At 51.4% G+C, this 19018-nt stretch overlaps 2 protein-coding genes across 2 annotated transcripts; one reads left to right on the top strand and one right to left on the bottom strand.

The window, feature by feature from the left end:
* Nucleotides 1-1686: 1686 nt before the first annotated feature.
* DHCR24 (24-dehydrocholesterol reductase) lies at nt 1687-9149 on the bottom strand. Its single transcript, XM_065746091.1, has 9 exons — nt 8888-9149; nt 8099-8254; nt 7562-7667; nt 7267-7385; nt 6913-7176; nt 5988-6131; nt 4828-5025; nt 4238-4416; nt 1687-2322 (listed from the first exon to the last, which is right to left on the bottom strand). The coding sequence occupies exons 1-9, from the start codon at nt 9116-9118 to the stop codon at nt 2169-2171; spliced, it is 1551 nt and encodes a 516-aa protein (XP_065602163.1). The 5' UTR covers nt 9119-9149; the 3' UTR covers nt 1687-2168.
* A 5065-nt stretch (nt 9150-14214) lies between these two features.
* Nucleotides 14215-18643, top strand: TMEM61 (transmembrane protein 61). Its single transcript, XM_065746066.1, has 3 exons — nt 14215-14250; nt 16422-16830; nt 18200-18643. Exons 2-3 carry the CDS (start codon nt 16484-16486, stop codon nt 18501-18503), a joined length of 651 nt encoding a protein of 216 aa, XP_065602138.1. The 5' UTR covers nt 14215-14250; nt 16422-16483; the 3' UTR covers nt 18504-18643.
* Nucleotides 18644-19018: the final 375 nt, after the last annotated feature.

Here is a 19018-nt window from a genome sequence, read left to right as displayed (position 1 = left end):
ACAGCGCCATTAAAAATAAGTTAAAATTGACACTTTGAGCAGTACACTGGCTATATTTTTATTTTAAACAGCCCATACAGCCAAAATGTAAGACCAACAGCAACTCTGCTTGTGCGTGTGTGACTGGTACACACATCCCATCATACCAAGTTCAGTAACGAACTGACGAGTGAAAAAACAAATACAGTGCATACCTAAAGATCATCAATATGTGAGAGAAACACAGCTTAAGTAAAAGTATTTGCATATTCCTCTAGCTTTTTCAGCGTTGCCCTTTAAAAACGGACTAAACCAATCCTTGCTCTGCGCAGATCATCTTGCAAGCACGGGGCCAAATCATAGCTTTGCCACAGGAACAAGGAAACTGCTCAAGTCCTGCTTCCCTTGCAGGGGTGGGAAGACAGGTTTCCTCTCTGAGAATCAGCGCTTGCCTCCCCGTGTGCCCCGAGGCCTGGAATGGATCACCGACACAGCCCTGCCTCTGCATGGCAGCCTGTGGGCTGGGCAGCCCTGCGTGCACCCTGCAGTGGCTGTGTCTCCCCTTGGCAGGCTGCTCCTGCCACCAGTTCCCTGCGCAGGGCTTGAAGGGGTACCTTACTTGCACACCATTTGCCCAGCGTGCATCACTGAGAAACAGGCCAAGCTTATTCTTGTCACTGCTTTATCATTGGTTTCATCTGGACAGTAAGCATCCATCTATCAATAAATAACATCATTGGTTTAGCACTCATAAAAAAAATCCCACGGCTCCCCACCGCAGACCATTTAACGAGCCCTCCGTGTTACCCCGTGAGCAGCCCTCAAGAAATGACTCTCTTTCCCCTCAAGCTCAGTAAGGTTCAGAGTAGCAATCTCCAACGCTGCTTGGACGAGACACGGGCTTGGTCTGGAACCATGCTTCTGGATACAGAGTCAAAACATTCCCACACTTCTACACTTGACTGCGTGAAGCGTGCGACAGTGCTGTGCATCAGTGTGCATCAGAAGGGGGAACTGAACAATATTTACTATTGATCTCCTCTCCAGGTGACTGAAACAGTCCTTTTTACAAAGCCTATCAATCTAATCCAGCTAAACTGAAAAGCAAAAATGCCTCTCGAGTGAGAACCAAAGCCTGAGCATTCCAAGCACCCAAAACAAGAGCTCTTCCTATCCACAGCCACTTGCTCTGACAAACCTTGTGGAAATAAAGCCTAAACTTGTGAGGGCACGCTTCCTTTTCCTGCTGGCCATGACAGAAGGGTCTCAGTGACCCTTGTTCTCTTCCAACTGAGTATTCATAAGGCACTAAAATTAAGCAAAAAAAAAAAAAATCAAAAACAAAAGGCAAAATCCAAAAAGTCCATATGGACAGACTCACATCAAGCAAAATTCCAACTATTAAATAATTGCCTATGTGAAATAGCAGCAATTTTTCCAGTAGCTATACAAAGCCAGAGCATTGGTATCTGGGGGCAAAACCCAACAAAATACTGCTAACCAATAAAGCAACTGAAACCTATACCCACGTATGTGTTATAATCAAAGCCAGTACAAATCTGATAGGCACAAGTAAAAAGCATTTGCTTCACACCTCGGCGCTCAGTTTTGAAGTGGAACCAGGTGTTTGGGAGTGTGGCTGTGTGCTGAGACTGCAGTACAACGTAACCCCAGCAGCACAGTACCACGCAGCACCACGCAGTGCTGCATGGCCAGAAGGACGTGGTACCACTGCTAAGCTGCACTACAGCTTCCCGACTGGAGGCAAATGGCTAATGTGACAATTCATTCAGCTTTGGCACCTCTTTCTGTCACCTCCTTACCATTTTCAGAAGTAATTTTAAATCCAGCCCTAGTTTATAGCTGGCATCACTTCAGCATCATCCTTTCCAGTTCCTTTTCTTGTGCTCGGAGCTAGGTGAGTTCACCTATGTCCAAGACAGGTCCAAGACACACGAGATAATCAGCACTTCAGATTTCTTAAAAACAATCACTTTGAGTTTTGGAAAACTTTTTAAAGCATACTAGGAAATACTAAACATAAGTTTATAAAGCATGAATTCGTATCATTTAAATATCAACAAGAATGAGCTTATTTGGAGAGCAATAAAGCTTTTCTTTAAAAAGGATATACTGACTAGCTATAGTAAATTCATCTTTCCCTGATTGCTTAATTAGGCCTTTCAAGCTCAGTGCCTGGCAGCTTTGCAGATTTTGTCGTACACTTCTGGAAAGGCATCCTTGCAATTCATTTGCTCCCTCAGACTGTGGTACAGCGAACCATCAAACATATCCCAGAACTCCTCTCGGGTCATGTAGCAATCTGCATACAGCATCTGGAAACTGAAATTAAAAGGGAGAGAGAGATTCAGTATTAATCGTCCCACGGGGTATGAAGAAGAATTAAGAAGAAAATGGACAGGAGAGCAAATATTCAACAGGAAAAAAAAACATCAAAATGCTCATACGGATCACTCTGGGACACCCAACCCATTATATTTCATGGAATTAAGGTTACCATCACTTCTATTCCAAGAGGAAATGACATGTGATGGTGAAAATCACGGGACATTGATACAGTCGTGTGGTAAAACATGTGGAACTTCACATGTTGCCCCAGATCAAGTCTGGCCCCTTGCACTGCAAGCCACACGTGACATAAATGCCCCCTGACAAACATTTCCCTAACTGCTTTGGAAAGCCTGGATAGATGTAGCACTGTGTTTTTCTACTTTTTAAGATTTCTTTGGGCTCCACGTTGAGAACAGAACTGGAAAGGCGTGAGCCAACCGGATTGGATCAGGTCAAGAATATACATTTATAATGTAAGTGAAGCTCAGTGTAACAGAATTCCATACATAAAAATAAGTGGAATTGTTATTTCATAGGATCATGGAATCCTTAAGAGTTGGAAGGGACCTCTGAGGGCCCTCTGATCCAACTGCCCTGCAATGAACAGTGTTAGTACACAACCATTTAGCTTCCTTACTTCCACACTGTTCTCCCTGAAATGCAGCAAGCTTCAGAGCACAGCAGTAAAACACAAACTGTTATAAAAAGCCCCACTGTGGTTATGAAACTCTGAGATAAAGCATTTCTGTGCTGTTCATTTTTTCCAGTCATGGGTACAGAAGAGACAGAACTTTGTTGGCAAAAAGTTTTGAATTAAAGGCTTCGTTTCAATTTAATTTAAAGAGCTTAACATTAACTTCTGGTTGCTTTGTTCTCTGGCAGATCATTTCATAACTAAAAGACTTATAATCTCCATAATACCTTGAAGCACACTCACCACTGTTACTCAGCCACATGGGATGTAATCACTGTTCGATTGAGAAATGGGTCAAAATAGAAATGCAGCTAAATTATACTGACGGCATAAAAATACTGCATGGCTGGTTTTTGCTGGGAAGAAACAAGACTGTAACTGCCTGTCTACAGCAAAAGATGCTGTCAGGAGTTAGTGACAGATGGTGGGCATCTATCTCACGCCCACTGTGGTCTTGTGTAACCTGAATCAGAGCAGCAAAGAGGAGGCTGTGAAAGCTCCAGCTGTGGTAGAGGCTCCCACCGCTGTGCAGGGAGCAGTCAGGGCTGGCCTCCTGCTGGGAGGACACACAGCCCAAGGACAGGGCAGAGCTCGTGATGCTCCAGTGGCAGGGAGCCAGCAGCCCCAAGGGCAGGCAGGGAAGCTGTCCAAATTTGAACAGCCTGCGGGATTCCTGAAGGGCCTGTGGCCTGCTGCGACCAAAACAGCACTTGCTCTGCCCCTGATCTGGTTCAGCCTCCAAACAAGTCAGCCTCAGTGTGCAAGGTCAGTGGTTACCTCTCCAAGGACTGGGCTACCCAGCTCGCTGAGAGCGGTCACTGTGCTACACTAACAGCCAGCAGCTGCTTTACATCCCGCCAGCATCGACCTGCTGAGGTCCTTCTGACTGCATGCACCAGGTGTGTGCAGCAAAGATTCCACCTCCAGAGCAGCGTGGAGCTGAAAGGATGCACAGGTGACCTGCTTGGAAGCTACCCAGCTCCCAGACACACCATACAAACCAGTGAGCCCATTGTATTTGACTGGTTTTGCAATCAGATAACGATAGCGCAATCGCATTGTAAAACTAACATCAAAATTAATAATTAAACTAATAATTATGGTTTTTAAGCTGTTGAAGTATGAAAATTTGCAGTGCAAAATGAGTGTGATGGAACTACACAGATGTAAGTTATATGGTAGTGCCACTGTTCCAAGGAGTGGGAGCCTCACCCGTGCACGCTTCTCACGAACTTCTCCATTTGCCTCATGGAAGCCCTGGCTTCAAATTGTTTTGTTTTGGGCTCTCCATAAGCTCCAATATCCACGTAGAGTTCTGTTTCATCCCCTTTGGGGTGGACCATGCCGGGATTATTGGGCAGTATGAAAGGACATAACCAAAGAGGGTATACCTGCAGAGATAAGAAAACACTTGTTCAGTTATTTTTAACAGAACAATCGTTTAAGCAATCTCTTAATAAAGGTGCAAAGAGTTATGAGGGCTTCTTCCCAAGTTGGGATCAAATCTGACACAGCTTTCCCTTTCTAATTCTCTTGCTGCAGTTCTTAGATGCACTTTCTAATCACCGTAACAAACGGATTGAGGCGCTCAGTCAGAGCACGTGCAGTGTGCTCCATTTGCATCTCCTCCCCATTAAATACTTCAACGCCTGAATGTTTGTTTCAAATTGAAAAGAGTAATTCTTCCAGGACACGACAATGACCCTTTACACAAGCTGAATATTATGCCTTAAAACAAATGACCACGATTGTTGCAACAGGCTCTCCATGACTCACTGCATTATAAAAAGACATATTCTTACATTAAGGTCAACGTGGAAGGTTTGGATGGATTTTTCAAGGCTCTTCATTGGGACCAACATGTCTTGCACAACGTGGTGCTGCTCATACAGCTTTCGAATGGCTTCTCCTTGGGTGAGCTTTAACAAAGAGATTTTGGGAGGAACCATCCAGCCAAACAGGTAGCGGAAAACAGGGTTATTGCCAAAAGGAATGATATCCTTTGAAGAGGAAAGACGAAGAAAATTTCACTTAGTAATGTGTAACTGAACCAAAAGACAACACTCGACAATCTCCAGAGAAATATGAAATGAAATATGAAATTTATTTCAGTAAATATAACTGCTGACACTTTTGCTAAGCTCTTACCATGCAAATATGAACTGAGAGGTCTTGACTGAATCTCACTACCGAGCCCTTCTCTGACCATCTCCTTGTTACGACAAAGGATTTTCAGGCTCATGTAACTCACAATATTTCATCAGCCCTACATGCCTTCAGAAAATGAAGTTTGGGGAGCAGTAAGCTATTATCTTAAAATAGCTGCGAGGAGCTCATAAGAAGAGAAACTTGCAAAACTCTTGCAAGAACTGACAGGCACGAGATCAGGTCTTGAAAGAATTTTAAAGCTGTAAAATTTGAAGTACTTGCTACGCAGCAAACTCCTGTTTGCTTACCTTCTCCAGCAGCTGAAATTTAGAATGCAGCAGTAGGAAATTCAGAATGTAGGAACAGGAATCTTTCATAATGTCAAATGAAGTTTTTGCAAAATTGTACATCAGAAGAAATGTGTTTATAGAGTTCATCTTAATGACATTACCTCACAGTGAGTGTTATGAGCCTCGGCGAGTTTAGGAAGGGCACACTCTCAGCCACAATTCCACCTTCATGTTTTTATCACCATCTTTAGAAATCACTCAGTGTGCTTAAAGACTTAACGCTTAAGCACATACTCAAGTTTTACATTCAGGTAAGCATTCAGTTAGAATTAGGAAGTTATGATACAATGCCTTAAATATAAAATAATTTATTTTACTGTCATACAGGACTATGAACTTCACTGATCCTCTCTGCCACGAAAGGCAGAAGTGTTGCCAAGGGAAAGAAGCTACAGTGTGTGTCCATTGGGAAAGAACAGAGTACCTTCCCACAAATGTTCTTTCAGGTTTGGAACTGTTCCTACCTGGAGTTCCCAGAAAATACTACGTGTATGTCTGTGGTAATAGTGTCTTGAGGGGATGTATTCAGTTCCAGTCTTGTTGGCTTTCAAATACTTCTCCACATGTTTGAAGAACCACGGCTTGTAGTAGTTGCCAATTCTGTTTATCTACAAGGTATAGATTCATTAGCAAATCCCAACACAGGTAACAGTAATAACTTACTAGACAACACTAAGTATGTCCCCAGAATTCCTCTACAACGAAGAAACAACGTTATACCCTCTGTGACAGCTCCAATGAGGCTGTCTCAAGAAACCTAGAAGCCTTCATTTGTCCTTCTTCCTGCCACATGTGTGGCTCCCACTTAGCTTTCCTCCCATTGAGATTTTGTTTAAGTAAGGCTTTCCTGTTATGAGCATGTTAAAAAGTCAGGAACGTGGCAGAACTGGATTCCTTAAGATCCTCTCAATCCCTTGTTAATCCAAAGCTTTATTAAGGCAGAGAAGAAACTTCCAAGTTGGGCAATGGGGTAATCAAACAGCATATCCCTCCTGTGCACATCTCTGATTTGTCTTACCAATACTGGCTGTCTTTAAGAGCGTGCTGGAGGAGGAGTCACTCTGAACAACTGCAGTTTGAAACAGCACTGGTCTGTATATGAAAAAAGACACTTCCTCCCTAGGTACTGAAATGCAAACACGGTAGATTAAATGATTTGCTATAATAATGGAAATTAGTGGGTCACTTCTCCCTAATTAAAGAGTACAGGCTGTTGTAGAAACAAAGAGCTGCAACTTAAAACAGTCTGACAGACAGATCTAACTTTTCACCCCATATTAAGAGAGTGTTCTATTCTTACGGTTCCGGTGTTATATTGTCACATGGTAGTAAAGCTTCAGTTAAACTCTGGGGGATTGCTTTCGTTGGGAATAACTTCTCTTTAGTTACCTTGCTTGGTTCAGCTTCGTCAGTCAAGACTCCTGTCATGATGACAGCTTCTTCCAAAGAATACACAAGTCCTTCCACAAAACTATTCTCCTTTTTCTTAGATTCTTCAGAGAACTTTTCACAAATATTCCTCAGTCCTCGTACAGGCTCATAGTGTAATTTGATGTATTTCTTGGCAGGAATCATTTTTATCTCTGCTGCAACCAGGAAACCCAGAGTACCACAAGACCAAGGCACTGCATAAAATAGGTCTGAGTTTTCAGTCTGCAAAAAGCACGTCATACGAAATCATCTATCCACACTGGTAACTGACAACGACATAGTAAATGATAGCAAAATAACATTTTGTCTTACTGGTGAACATCTCACAAGGCTTCCATCAGCAAGGACCAGTTCGTAGGCCACACAGGTATGCTGGAAAAGTCCGTAGATGTGGGATGAAGACTCAATGCCCGTTCCCATGATCAGACCACCTCATTGAGAGAGCACAAAGAAGTTCCAGTGAAACACACTTCAGAATGGGGTTGATTTACTAGAACAAAGTTCAACAGAGTACTTTAGGAAAGATTTACATAAAGCAACGTGTCACTGCTCAGAGGGCGGATGAAATGTGGGAAATGAGTCAGTTTGTTCTCATCACAACTCTTACCTACAGTAAGGTCATCAAGCTCTGGCACCACAGGAATAGTCCATCCCATAGGATTCAGGTGTGCAGTCAACTGCCCCATGGTGACCAAAGGTTCCACACGAACAACCTACAAACAGAGAAAACCCAGTCCTCCCATCAGACATAAATTAAGTGTTTGGAATGAATGATGACAAAACGTGGCTAACTGAATCAAACTTCCATCTGTTATCAGAATTCAGAGCCTTGCTTTCCCAGGAGTAGTACTAAAAATAGCTGGAACTGCTAAGTGATTCCTCCTCTGCTTCAGCATCTTGTTGCTCAGTGCCCAGCACCATAAATCATTCTGGTCTTTTAGGCTTCAGCACACAGAGCTAAGTGATTCCACACGCTAGTTTTTTTTTTGGATAGAATGATCCAAGCCCACACTGGAAAAACTAAAATTTGGTGGGTTTGCTGCTACAAAATTCCTTTATTCTTTGCAGAGCCTAGCTCCACTTTGGCTATAAATACAGCAAAGCAAAAGCTGAATGATTCAGAATTGTGACAGCGCTGTGTTACCTGTCTCTCGCTGTCTACTTCCAGAACATCCATCAAGTTGATCATGATGTTCTTATGGGTCTTCTTATACTTTCCAACACGAAGTGACACAGTCAGCCAGCCAGGCCGACCGGTGCACATGTATCTTTTACCACCTTCATCTTTCCACTCCCGCACCTGGAAACAGACAAAACTACGTTTTAAAATATATACATGTATTCAGCTATATGGTTTTCCATCAGTGTGAAAAAATGCTCAGCTATTGCTGCAGTCAGCAGGACTAGGGGGGTGATCGTCCCTCACTGCCCAGCACTGGTGTGGCCACATTTTAAGCACTGTGTGATAGGGTGAGGGGTGACAGCCTCAAGTTGCTCCGAGGGAGGCTCAGGATGGATAGCAGGAAAAAATTTGTCTCAGAATGAGTGGTGATGCAGTGGCACAGCTGCACATGGAGTGGTGGGGTCACCGTCCTCAGAGGTGTTCCAGATCTGTGGAGATGTGACACCGTGGCCATGGTGGGCTCGAGGATCACAGGGGTCTTTTCCAACCGTGGTGATTGTGCATGCTGAGGGAAGTAACGGAGCCTGGCTGCCCCCACCCCGTGCTCAGCAGTGCTGTCAGGAAGTCTCCCAGCAGATCCCTGAACTTCTGAATCAAACAGCCCCAACCCCTGCCAAGGATGCTCCCAGCAGCCCAGGCTCCCCTCCCAGCTTAAAGCTGGACGCAGAGCCGCCCTCCCCGTCCACAGCCTCCCCTTCCCGGCCGGGATTGCTCCAGCTGAAGCCCCTCGCTCACGACTCAGGGCCTCACCTGCGCCTGGATGTTGCGGACGCGCTGCCCGTGCAGCCTCGGGGCACTGTGCATCCTCCGCACGGCCCATGCGCGCAGCTGGTAGTACACGTCGAAGAGGATGGAGAGCGGCATCAGGAAGAAGCAGACGAAGATCCAGCGGTGGTGCACCAGCACGGCCTCCAAGCCGCGGTGCCGCACCCACAGCAGCAGCAGGAGCAGCCCCGCGCCCAGCGACCACACCGCCGACATGGCGACCGCACCGCACCGCACCGCACCGCACCGCACCGCACCGCCGGACCCCGCTGCACCGCACCCGCCGCTCGCGCGCTCGCCGCCCGGCCCCGCCTCCCCCCCCGCGCGCCCGTGTCTCATTGGTCGCCGCAGGCCTCCGCCCTGAGGAGAGGGGAGGGGAGCGACCAATCAGAGAGCGGTGGGGAGATCGGACCAGGCGCTGAGGGCGCTGATTGGATGAGCGCGGCCGGCCCCTCTCTCCCCCCATCGCGGCCGCCGGGGCTGGGGCGGGGGAAGCACCTGGATGAGGGGGGTGGGGATGGGGGCTGGGGAACCCCGGGTGGGGGCCGAAGGACTGGGGATCCGTCCTCTTGGGGCCTGAGGTGTCGGAGACCCCCTGGTGGGGACTGAAGGGATGGGGATGGGGGCGGGGCAGAGGGGCTGGGGTCCCTGTGGTTGTGGATGAGGCGCTGGGATGGGGTCTGGGGTATTGCGGACCCTCTGTTAGGGGTGAGGTGTTGGGATAGGGCCTGGGGTATTGGGGACCCTCTGGATGGGGATGAGGTGCTTTGTGCCCAGGGTCACTCAGGCAAAAGGGATTATGATATTGGTGCCCTTAGATTGGCCTCAGCCTCCTGCTCTGGGGGCACAGAGACCCCATCACAGCACTGTGTTCAGAGGGTCCACCAAGGAGGTGCCAGCTGACCCCGTGCCACAGGAACGTGGTATCAGGGAATTTCATGAGGATGCCACCAGGGCTGAGAATGTTGTCATGTCATGACGTGGCACGCTGACATGTCAAATATAGTGCTTCTCCCTCTTTGACAGCAGGATCTGCACCTTTGGCTGCCACAGGAGAGACTCAGGAGCACTGGACTGGGAGGGATGGCTGCATCACGGTTCAAAGCTCAGCCACACCTTACAGTCTCCCTCAGGAAACCTGGAGAGGCTGCTTTGAACCCGAATGACTTTTTTTGTCCCATTGCTCGTATCAAAAGTCTGCTCTGCAATGTCTCTGCTCTGACATTTTGAAGTGCTCTCCTGATTTTCAGCCTAACTTTATTCATGGCCAGGTTGTATTCATTGCACTTGTGCCTAGGCTATCCACTAGCTCTTTTCCTTTTTGTATTTGAGCTGATGTTATCTGCTTTATGCTTACCAATTTGCCTGCTGGCTGGAATTATGCATGGAAAAGAAGTTTCCCATGCCCTATGTGAGGTTGCTTTAACCTCTTTCAAGAAGCTAAGTAATTATTCTTCATCTAAGGGTGACTGAGTGCAGGCTTTATAATATAAAAGCATCATTTATTCGTAAGGGGATATATATGCCCTCGGTGTAAAGAATTTGAAGTTGTTTTTTTTTTTTTACAAAGAATCATTGGAAGTGTTTATAACGTTTTCCGTGCTCTGCTCTGTTTTTTGTAAGGCCCCATGCAACAAGGAGGGAGCAGGTGAGCTCCAAGATTGCAGTGTGAAGCCGTGTTTTGAAGGAAATGAATCACTGTTCAGATTGCAGTGGAATCACTTATGTGTGCAGTGATGCCGGGTACAGGAATCAGGAGGGGATGAGGGAAGGGGAGAAAGGTTTTTCTATTTTAATTATTTTGGGTGTGAGCAAAACATCATCCAGCAATTGATGCAGGCTTAGCAAAACATCATTTTCAAATATGGTACAGAAAAATTCCCTTGGTAACTTCTTTTAGACTAAAATCCCAGCTCTCCTCAATTAAATTATCGTTTTAAGGGTGCTAAAAAAAGCAGCTTTCTTCCTCCTTCCCTCTCCTGCCATCCCTTCCACCCACTCGTGCTGTTCTGGGCATGCTGTGCAGTACAAATGCTTCTGCTGTCACTGTACAACAGGTTGAAGAGCTGATCTCACAGAAGAATTAAACTACTTTTTATATATTCTTTTCCCCCTGCCCTGATCAGCTCTCCGACGAGCTCATGCCCCACGCACCTCTGTGTAGGTGGAGTTCAAGGTGCAGAGCACGGGCTTCTCATTGACCACACGGACCATGTCCTCAATAAGGGCTGGTCAGATTGCTCTGCCAGCACAGGCAGAGCTTTGTTGGTTATCAGGCTGGACTTAGCAATGGCTATGCTGCAGCTTTTGGACAAAGAATGGAAAGATGCATCTCTAAAGGAACGTGGTGTTGCACAGAACATTCGAGCTGCAGACAAAAGCAGGCTGAAAACTTGTCTCATAAGAAGAGCTCCAAGAGGCATTCAGAGGAACCAAAGGAAGGCATTGAGAGGGTGAGAAAGCCCTTTTTCCATGTGAGCTCCCTTAGCCCTGGTACTGACTGCCACAGAGCGCTGCTGGGTGGCACTGGGATGTTGGAAGGATGGGCAGTGATGAAAATAAGTCAGGAATTTTGGAAAGGCTGCAAGCAAATAGATGAGCCCATGGGTACTGGGGGTTAGAAGTGCCTTTCCCTGGTCACCATAGGGTGATGGCCCAACCTTTAGGCTTGCATGGAGAGCTCTGAGTGAAGAGGAATTATCTTGGGCTGCATACACGTAGGTCTCTCCAGAGGTAATGCAACCTGTTTTATTTCCTCGGCTGCAGTGAGCACTGTCAGGGCAGATTCTCAGCTACAAAACGCCGTTTCTCGACGTAGCCACCACCGTTAGCTCTGCATTTCTGTCAGCGACAAACAAGAGCCTGCATGTCACCATGTCACTCCCCTGAAAGTGACTTCAGAGGGACTGTCCGTGCTCGATGCGGTGCGTGAGAAGCTCCCTCTGCTGAGAAGCCAAAGCACGTTGCAGTGCCTTGAGCAGACGGTGGAGGGACGCAGGCTGCAGCACGGCTCTCCTGGTACTGAGGGTTACATCCTGAGACTGGAGAAAAACGTTACCTTTCAGCTTCAGGGCTTCAAGGAAAAAAATACGGGAGGGTTGGGACCCCAGTGATCACCTCGGGATGAAGCAGATGTTGGGAGTGAGATGAAGTCTGATATCTGAGGGATGGGTCCCAGCCTTTGGAGCCTGTTTGCTGTGTCAGGAAGCGAGGTCAGCATGTTCTGCCAAAAAAAAAAAAGTGCCGAGAGCTCTGATGTATTCACTAAACCCAGCTTTACAACCCGTGGGATTTGTAAAAAGAATCACTTGTCAAAACAGAGAGCTGGGATGGGAGGGGTGCTCCGTGCTGGAGCAGCTGGGTGCTGGAGCAGCTGGGGACCAGCACTGCTTTTCCTAATATCCAACCCAAACCTCCGGGTGATGGCAGTCCCCATCTCCTTCCATCAGTGAGATCCTGGAGACACTGTCCTTGCTGGCAATCAAAAAGGAGCTGCAGTCACTGGAAGCCCCCGTGCAATAAATACACACTTTGGAGTTGTGATGTAATGCACTCCTGTGCCTGTGGCCCCAGGGTGCCCAAGGTGAGCTGCTGCAGGGGCAGCTGTGGAGCACCGACCCCTCATGCCTGGGGGGCCACACACTGTGGGAACATGCATGAAACATTCGGGGCTGATGTCACCAGAAGAAAACACTGGAGGATATCTTACCCTGTAGGCCAAGTTTTTCTCCTGCTTTCAGCTCCCAGCAATCCTGCACGTGTGTTTGGCCTCCTGGTGCCAGATGTACCCACGGCCCCTTTCCCTCCAAATAAAGCTCAGGCTTTTGGCTGTCTGCTGCTGTCACTCAGTCACCTGTCTGCTTTCATTTATTTCAACATTTTCAACATTTTCTGGGCCCACTCCCAGATGATGTAAAGTGCTAGAACTCCAGGCCATGCTCCAAAACCATCAAACCACAGCTCAGCGTAGGATCCAGACCTCAGGGTTTGGTTACCTAGGCCAAGAGAAAGTAGAAATGTGCTCTGTGAAGGGAGAAAGCGGGAAAGGAGAGCTGAAACAAATGCTTGGAAACGTTGGTTATGTAAGGGCTGCATAGCTATAAAAAATACCCCTCTGCTCCAATGAGAAGGAGCCCTGTTGGGCTCATCAGGGATAAACGTCGCTCAGTCACTCGTCCCTTTCAATTGCCTTTGTCTCAGCCCACGCTGCGCAGCATCCCCCACGGCCACGAGGCTGAGCAGGAGCTCTGCAAGAAGGCTGCAGTGTCACAGAACCATTTGGGCTGGGAAAGCCCCCTGAGACCCCCGAGTCCCCCCCCAGCACACCATGCCCGCTGACCTTGTCCCTCAGGGCCACACGGGGACTCCATTAAGGGCATTGTGTCGCAGGGAGCATCATCACCTGGGGGAGGCAACCACGGGAACAGTCTCTGTTCCTTTGTTCCTGCTCTTGCAGGGGGTGTAACTGCCTTTCACAGCTTCGTGCCACCCCCACTGTGCTCCCGCTGTGCACGGGGTGCCCCACACATGCATCTGTATCTCCACGGCTGCTGCATGGTGAGAAGATCCGATGGGAGAGAGAGGAGAAGCACAGAATTCACAGAGCATTGGGGATCCCCTCGTGTGGAAGTGGGGGTGCAGAGACCAGTGTCAGAATGGTGCCCCACCCATAGGACACGTGTGTCCCAGTAGGATATCCAGTAGGGTACCAGTGTCTCGCCCATGGGTGTCCACTGATGTCCTCCTACCTGAAGGGTGTAGGTGTCCCACCCACAGGGTTACTGGTGTCCCACCTGTGGGGTACTGGTGTACCTCCCATAGGGCGCTGGAGACACACCCATAAGTTACTGGTGTCCCACCCATAGAATACCAGTATCTCACTCACAGGGTATGGGTGTCCCACCTGTAGGGTACCAGTATCTCACCCACAGGTTACTTGTGTCCCACCTGCATGTGGTGTCCCAGCCTCATGACAGTGATGCCCGCAGGTTGTCCCACTGGCCGTTCCTCATCTCGAAGCTCTCTCCCCTCTCTCCCCACCTCCTGCACCCCGAGGACCACCGAGGGCTGTGCCCTCTCCATCCACAGACACACCCACGAGCCCAACTCATCGAGCCCTCCCCGCGGACACCCCCAAGGGACCGGAGCACGGCTCCCCCTCCCCGACCTCCCCCCCCCCCTCGGAGACCGCGGACCCCGAAGCCCACGACGCATCGCCCCGCGAGCCCCAGCGCCCCGTGGGGGGGCTCCGCCGCCGCCCGCCCCCCGCCCCCCGCCCCGCCTTGCCCCGCCCGCCCCTCGGGCCGAGCTCCGGGAACCGCCGGGCGGAGCGGGGCTGGAGGCGGAGGGTGAGTACGGAGCGGGGACCGCGGGGCCCTTCCCGGAGGGGTGGGAGCGGCGGCTGCCGTCGGGGGAGCCCCGTCGGGCTGCGGGGAGACGGGGCGGGCTGTGTCCCGCTGCCGGCACTGCGGTGGGATGCCGCTGGAAACTTGGTGAGAGCGGTGCGTCCGGACGGTGCCACCCCCTGACGGCTGACGGCTCGGCACCACCAACGCCGGCAAATATCAGACGGAGGCAGAAATCTTCCCCGGTGCGTCTCCATTGCTCTTGGCACGTCGGGGCGCTTCCAGCCCTCCGCCGTGCGGTGGAAGGATGGGTGGGAGGCGGGTCCTGCCGTCCGGAGGGGTTCGGAGCGCTTCTCGTTTCTCGCTTTTGGAAAAGAGTGGGTTTTGTTTTCTTTTCTTTTCTTTTCTGAGTAACGCTCGGTAGACCCTTATGAATCACCATCTGCATAACTTTCTATGGGGGCTGCTATTCTCAGCATCTCGCTGGAACTATGTCAACTCTTAACCTCTGTGTCTGTTTGTACATGCAACGTGCAAATCTTTCTCCCGGCGACTTCTGGTTCAGGGCGGGTCGGGGGAGATGGGGCAGAGCCAAGCGTGCCTTGGCCGCTGGAGGTGGGGCATCCAGGGGGCAGCCCCTCTGTGGGTGCTGCGCTGGGGGGTCCAGAGGGACCCCGCGTGCCAACAGCAGCGTGGGGCAGCCGGGATGAGGGCTCCTCCGAGTGCTTCTTCTCTCTTTTAGGACGTGGTGAGTTCGAAGGTCTTCGCAGGATGCTCGGGGAGGGCCGTGCCAGGCCAGGAGCGGGCAGGGAGGTTTTGCCACGGGGACGGTGGCGGTGCAGCCCAGAGTGGGGCGGCCACCCCCGTGCTGGAGGGGGGTTCAGCCACGTGGGTTTTGTCAGGAGAGAAGGGCTCATTCTTGAGCTGTCAATCTGCCACCTCCCAGAGGCTCTCCTCCTCCTCGTCCTCCTCCTCCTCCCCCCTCTGCCACCTCTCTCAGATATGCACAGCGCGGGGGCTGAAAATCCCCTACGCCCGGGTGGGAACTGCAGCATCTCCCAAACCTCCCAACCCTGAACATGGGGAGAGCATTCCTTCTCCATGTCGGCTCTGTTCCTTTCCACTCAAAAGGCATCCCCTCATTTTGAGGTGAAGCTCTGCCTCGTGTCAGGCCCAGATGTGACCTCTGGCTGCCGCTGGGTGCCCCCAGCTGCTGCAGTTCGGTCCTGCGGCCGTGGGACGAGAGCTGAGCATGCCATCTGTGTTCCCCATCCTGTAACCCCCCCAGCTCTCCTTTCTCCTCGCGTTTCTTCATTAGAACTAGATAAGATCAGATCATTCTTCTTTCACTACAACTTCATTTCACTTTCCACACAGTGAGCCCATCTGATAAACATGGCTCGACATAACCCAGCTCCTCCTGCCCTTGGTCGCATGCACAGCACAGGACTCGTGGTCCTGGCCTCACGTCCAGCAGGTTCCTGGCTTTTAACAGAGATACAGGGTTGGATTCTTCCTGTGACCTGAGCTGTGTGGCTCAGGGGAGCAGCTGCTCACGTGATGTCTTGGGACCCATCCTAGGCGAGCTTGCATGGTCTCCAGGGCCTGTTGTCCTGCAGGAGCATCCCTATAGCTTGTGGGGATGTCCTTGGCTGTTGTCCCTGAGAAAGCAAGAAGCTGTGCAGCCCCTGGTCCTGACACACAGGGTTCTGAGTAGCAACATCAGGCACCTACTGTGCCCGTGGGGCTGGTTTGTGTCTGGCTTCAGATAAGAAAATTGTGCTCTGATAATGCCGAGTGATGACACCTGAGATTTATATCCCCTCCCTGCCCCCCTCGATCAGCCTTGCTTTGATCAGGCCCCCATCTGGCATTCCCCCGAGGCAGGGAGGCAGCCTGCAGCGAACCCCAAAGACAAGAGCCCCACAATCCTGCCCCATAGCTCCGCTTGCCGGGGTTCTCATTTGGGGTGAGAGTGCTGCATCATCTCTTTAAAATGTTTATATGGGTTCTGTCGTGATCCCTTCCAACCTCAGCCATTCTGCTTTTCTATGCATCTATGCTGACGGCAGGCATTCAAGGAGGACAGTCAATAGTGCAGCCCTTGGAGAGGTCCCAGCTCTCCTCATGGAGGTTTCCTCCAAGCCCTTATCCTTCCCGCTCCTCTGTTGCAGGCCGTGGACTCCCATGCGTTACCTCGGCCTCCTCCCCTCGGAGCCGTGCTAACACCTGAAGGATGGCAGCTGCCTCGCTCCGCTACGGCGTCACCATCACCGGGGCCGTGCTGCTGGTGACAGGGACGCTGTGCTTCGCCTGGTGGAGCGACGGGGAGGTGGGCACCCCGGTGGGCAGCGGGGCTCACCTCCTGCCCCCCCACGAGGCCCAGGCGGTGCCCAGCTCCTCCAACACGCTGCTGCGCTCCGTCAGCTTCTTCTGCTGCGGTGTCGGTGGCATCCTGCTCCTCTTCGGGCTGCTCTGGTCCGTCAAGGCCAACGCCAGGGTGGTGTCGCGGCGCTACCAGTACCGCTTCCCCCGCGACCTGCAGTACTTCACCGCGGAGCCCCCGGAGAAGTGGAACTGCAGGTGGGTGTGGGTGCTGCTGGGTGCTCAGCTGCTCGAACCCGCTGCTGTGCTCTGCTCTGCTCCTGGGCGGATGCCGTGGTGCATTAGTGTCATCTTGCGCTCCCGTGCACACACACTGACTGCTCCTGCACTGTGCTCATCCTCCGGCAGCTCCTCAGCCCCGCGGGGCATCGGGTGTCTGTGCAGAGCCAGAGAGCAGAGGGCTGCAGTGATTTTCTGGCCCATGGTGTCGGCCAATCCCATTCCTGTGCACTGTGTGGGAGCTGCGTGATGCCCCACGGCGCTTTGTCCAGGGCCACCCACTCATTGGTGTGCTCAGGGAGGGTGCTGCAGTGCCTTTGATGGTCTCTAGTGAACGGGATGTGTTTATGCTGCTCTGTAGAATGGCTGGGTTTGTGTTATCTATACCAAAATGGCATCAAAACTAAAAGAGGAACAACCAATCCTCAGGTTGGCATTAAATGGGATGGGACTCCAGCATGGGGACTCACTACTAAGCCCAGAGGGTTGGGTCCCTGGCTCTGCAGGGCTTTTGGTTCTCACCCCAGCATCCAAGGCTCTTTGAGCTCATCTGGGGCTCTGGTAGGCTTTGCACCAGCAGGGTGTTGTCCCCAGCACGGCACCCATGGCGATGGGATGGCATCAGCATGGCATTGCCCTGGGACTGCCAGCAGGAACGCTGCTGAGCACTGGCACTCTGCATGGGGAGGGCAAAGGTTTGGCAGAGGTTTTCCCTGTACACAAGTTGTGTTTGCTCAGCAGCGTGCAGCTGGAAGAGGCAGCAGTGGGGCTGGCACACGGAGGGCTTGGGTGTGTGTGGGCTGGGTTGGGAGCACACCGAACCAGAAGGCCCAGCTCCCACCTGGCTGCTCAGCTCCCAGCAGTCCCTGTGCTTTGGGGGTGGCTTTGGGGCTCTGGATGGGGTTTTTCTCTTCTGCCCACAAGAAGCACTGTGGCACAGGAGGGGCTGAGAGCCACCACCTCTGCTTCTCTGCAACCAGACACGAGTGCATGTGGCCCTTGGTTCCAGAGGTGGCACCTTGTGGGGCTGCACCTCCTCTTTCTCAAGGTGAGGTCAGTCAACTAAGTAGGAAAGTGGTGACGCTGGCCTCACTGATGGTGCACGTCCTCCTGCATGGCTCCCAGCCCTCCTGGTGCCAGGCAGTGACTGACACAGTCTTTTCTTGTCTCCAGATGTGCAAAACCTGTCCAAGTACCATCACCAGCATGCGTGTCCCCATTCTCAAGGATGCTCTGGCTGATGGGGCAGTAAGATGCTCCATCTTAAGTTGCCAGGTGCTAGATGATCCCACTGATGAGCACCCTCCTGCTGATGGGGTGCACTGCTGGGTGCCTTCTTTCCCTGCAGCTCCTGGGATGCCACCGCCATCCCCACCTATGAAGAAGCCCTGACCTGCAGACCTGCTTACGGCAGCTACCTCCATCCCGCAGTGAGCAAGGAGGAGCTGACACCACCACCATATCATGACTTGGAGGAGGAGGAGGAGGAGGAGGAGGAGGAGGATGAGCACTGGCAGAGCGGCCGCCGCCGCAGCTCCTCCGACAGCGCCTTGTTCCGCCCCAGCCCATCATGGTTGGAGACCCAGAGCCCTCCTGGGCCACAGGCAACGCCTCCCCCGAGCTATGAGAACATCAGTGTTCAGCATGTCTGACTGAGCCCCATCCATCAGCGGGGAGACAGCATGGGGAGCACGGGGCTGTGCTGCTTTCTGAGCACTGCGTTCGAAGCAACGAGAGCAGCTGGCATGTTGGAAGCCTTCGTGTTTTTAATAAATCCACCTCTGGTTGCAAATGTTTGGTGTTTCAGAGTGCGTGGAAAGCCACACTGCCTGCCCTACCCACCCCACACTGACTTTTACCCCAAGCTAAGCAGGAATGGCAGTGCTGAGTGCCTGCCTGTTGTGCTGTGCTGGAGTGCAGCCACCCCCAGGCTCTGACAGCCCACTCCCACGGGCAGTGGGCCCTGCTGCCTGTGCTCCACTCCTTTCCCATGCCCGTGCTGCCCTGCTTCGCACCTCCTCCACCTCCTCCATGCCTCCCAATCCTCACCTGCCTCTCCCACCTTGCCCCCCCTTCCCCCCCCCACTTGCTGACTTCCCACGCCTCACTTCACGTTGTTCAGAAATGCTCAGCAGCTCATGCTTGAGCTCAGGGCATCCGTGTGCAT

This window comes from Cyrtonyx montezumae, unplaced genomic scaffold, assembly GCF_038088225.1.
Source record: "Cyrtonyx montezumae isolate F1298 unplaced genomic scaffold, pur_monq_1.0 scaffold_1, whole genome shotgun sequence".
NCBI lineage: Eukaryota > Metazoa > Chordata > Aves > Galliformes > Odontophoridae > Cyrtonyx > Cyrtonyx montezumae.
Note: the sequence above shows the minus strand (reverse complement) of the source record. Positions and strands in the feature narration are given on the sequence as shown.

Bases quoted from the DNA above. Each gene is read 5' to 3' on its own strand.
- DHCR24 (XM_065746091.1), bottom strand. From the start codon at position 9,118: ATGTCGGCGGTGTGGTCGCTGGGCGCGGGGCTGCTCCTGCTGCTGCTG. The intron at 7,668-8,098 runs GTAACACAGCGC...CTCTGTTTGTAG, and splicing joins AAGTAGACAGCGAGAGACAG to GTTGTTCGTGTGGAACCTTT. The intron at 2,323-4,237 runs GTGAGGCTCCCA...TTTTAATTTCAG, and splicing joins TTCGTGAGAAGCGTGCACGG to TTTCCAGATGCTGTATGCAG.
- TMEM61 (XM_065746066.1), top strand. From the start codon at position 16,484: ATGGCAGCTGCCTCGCTCCGCTACGGCGTCACCATCACCGGGGCCGTG. The intron at 16,831-18,199 runs GTGGGTGTGGGT...CTTTCCCTGCAG, and splicing joins CCGGAGAAGTGGAACTGCAG to CTCCTGGGATGCCACCGCCA.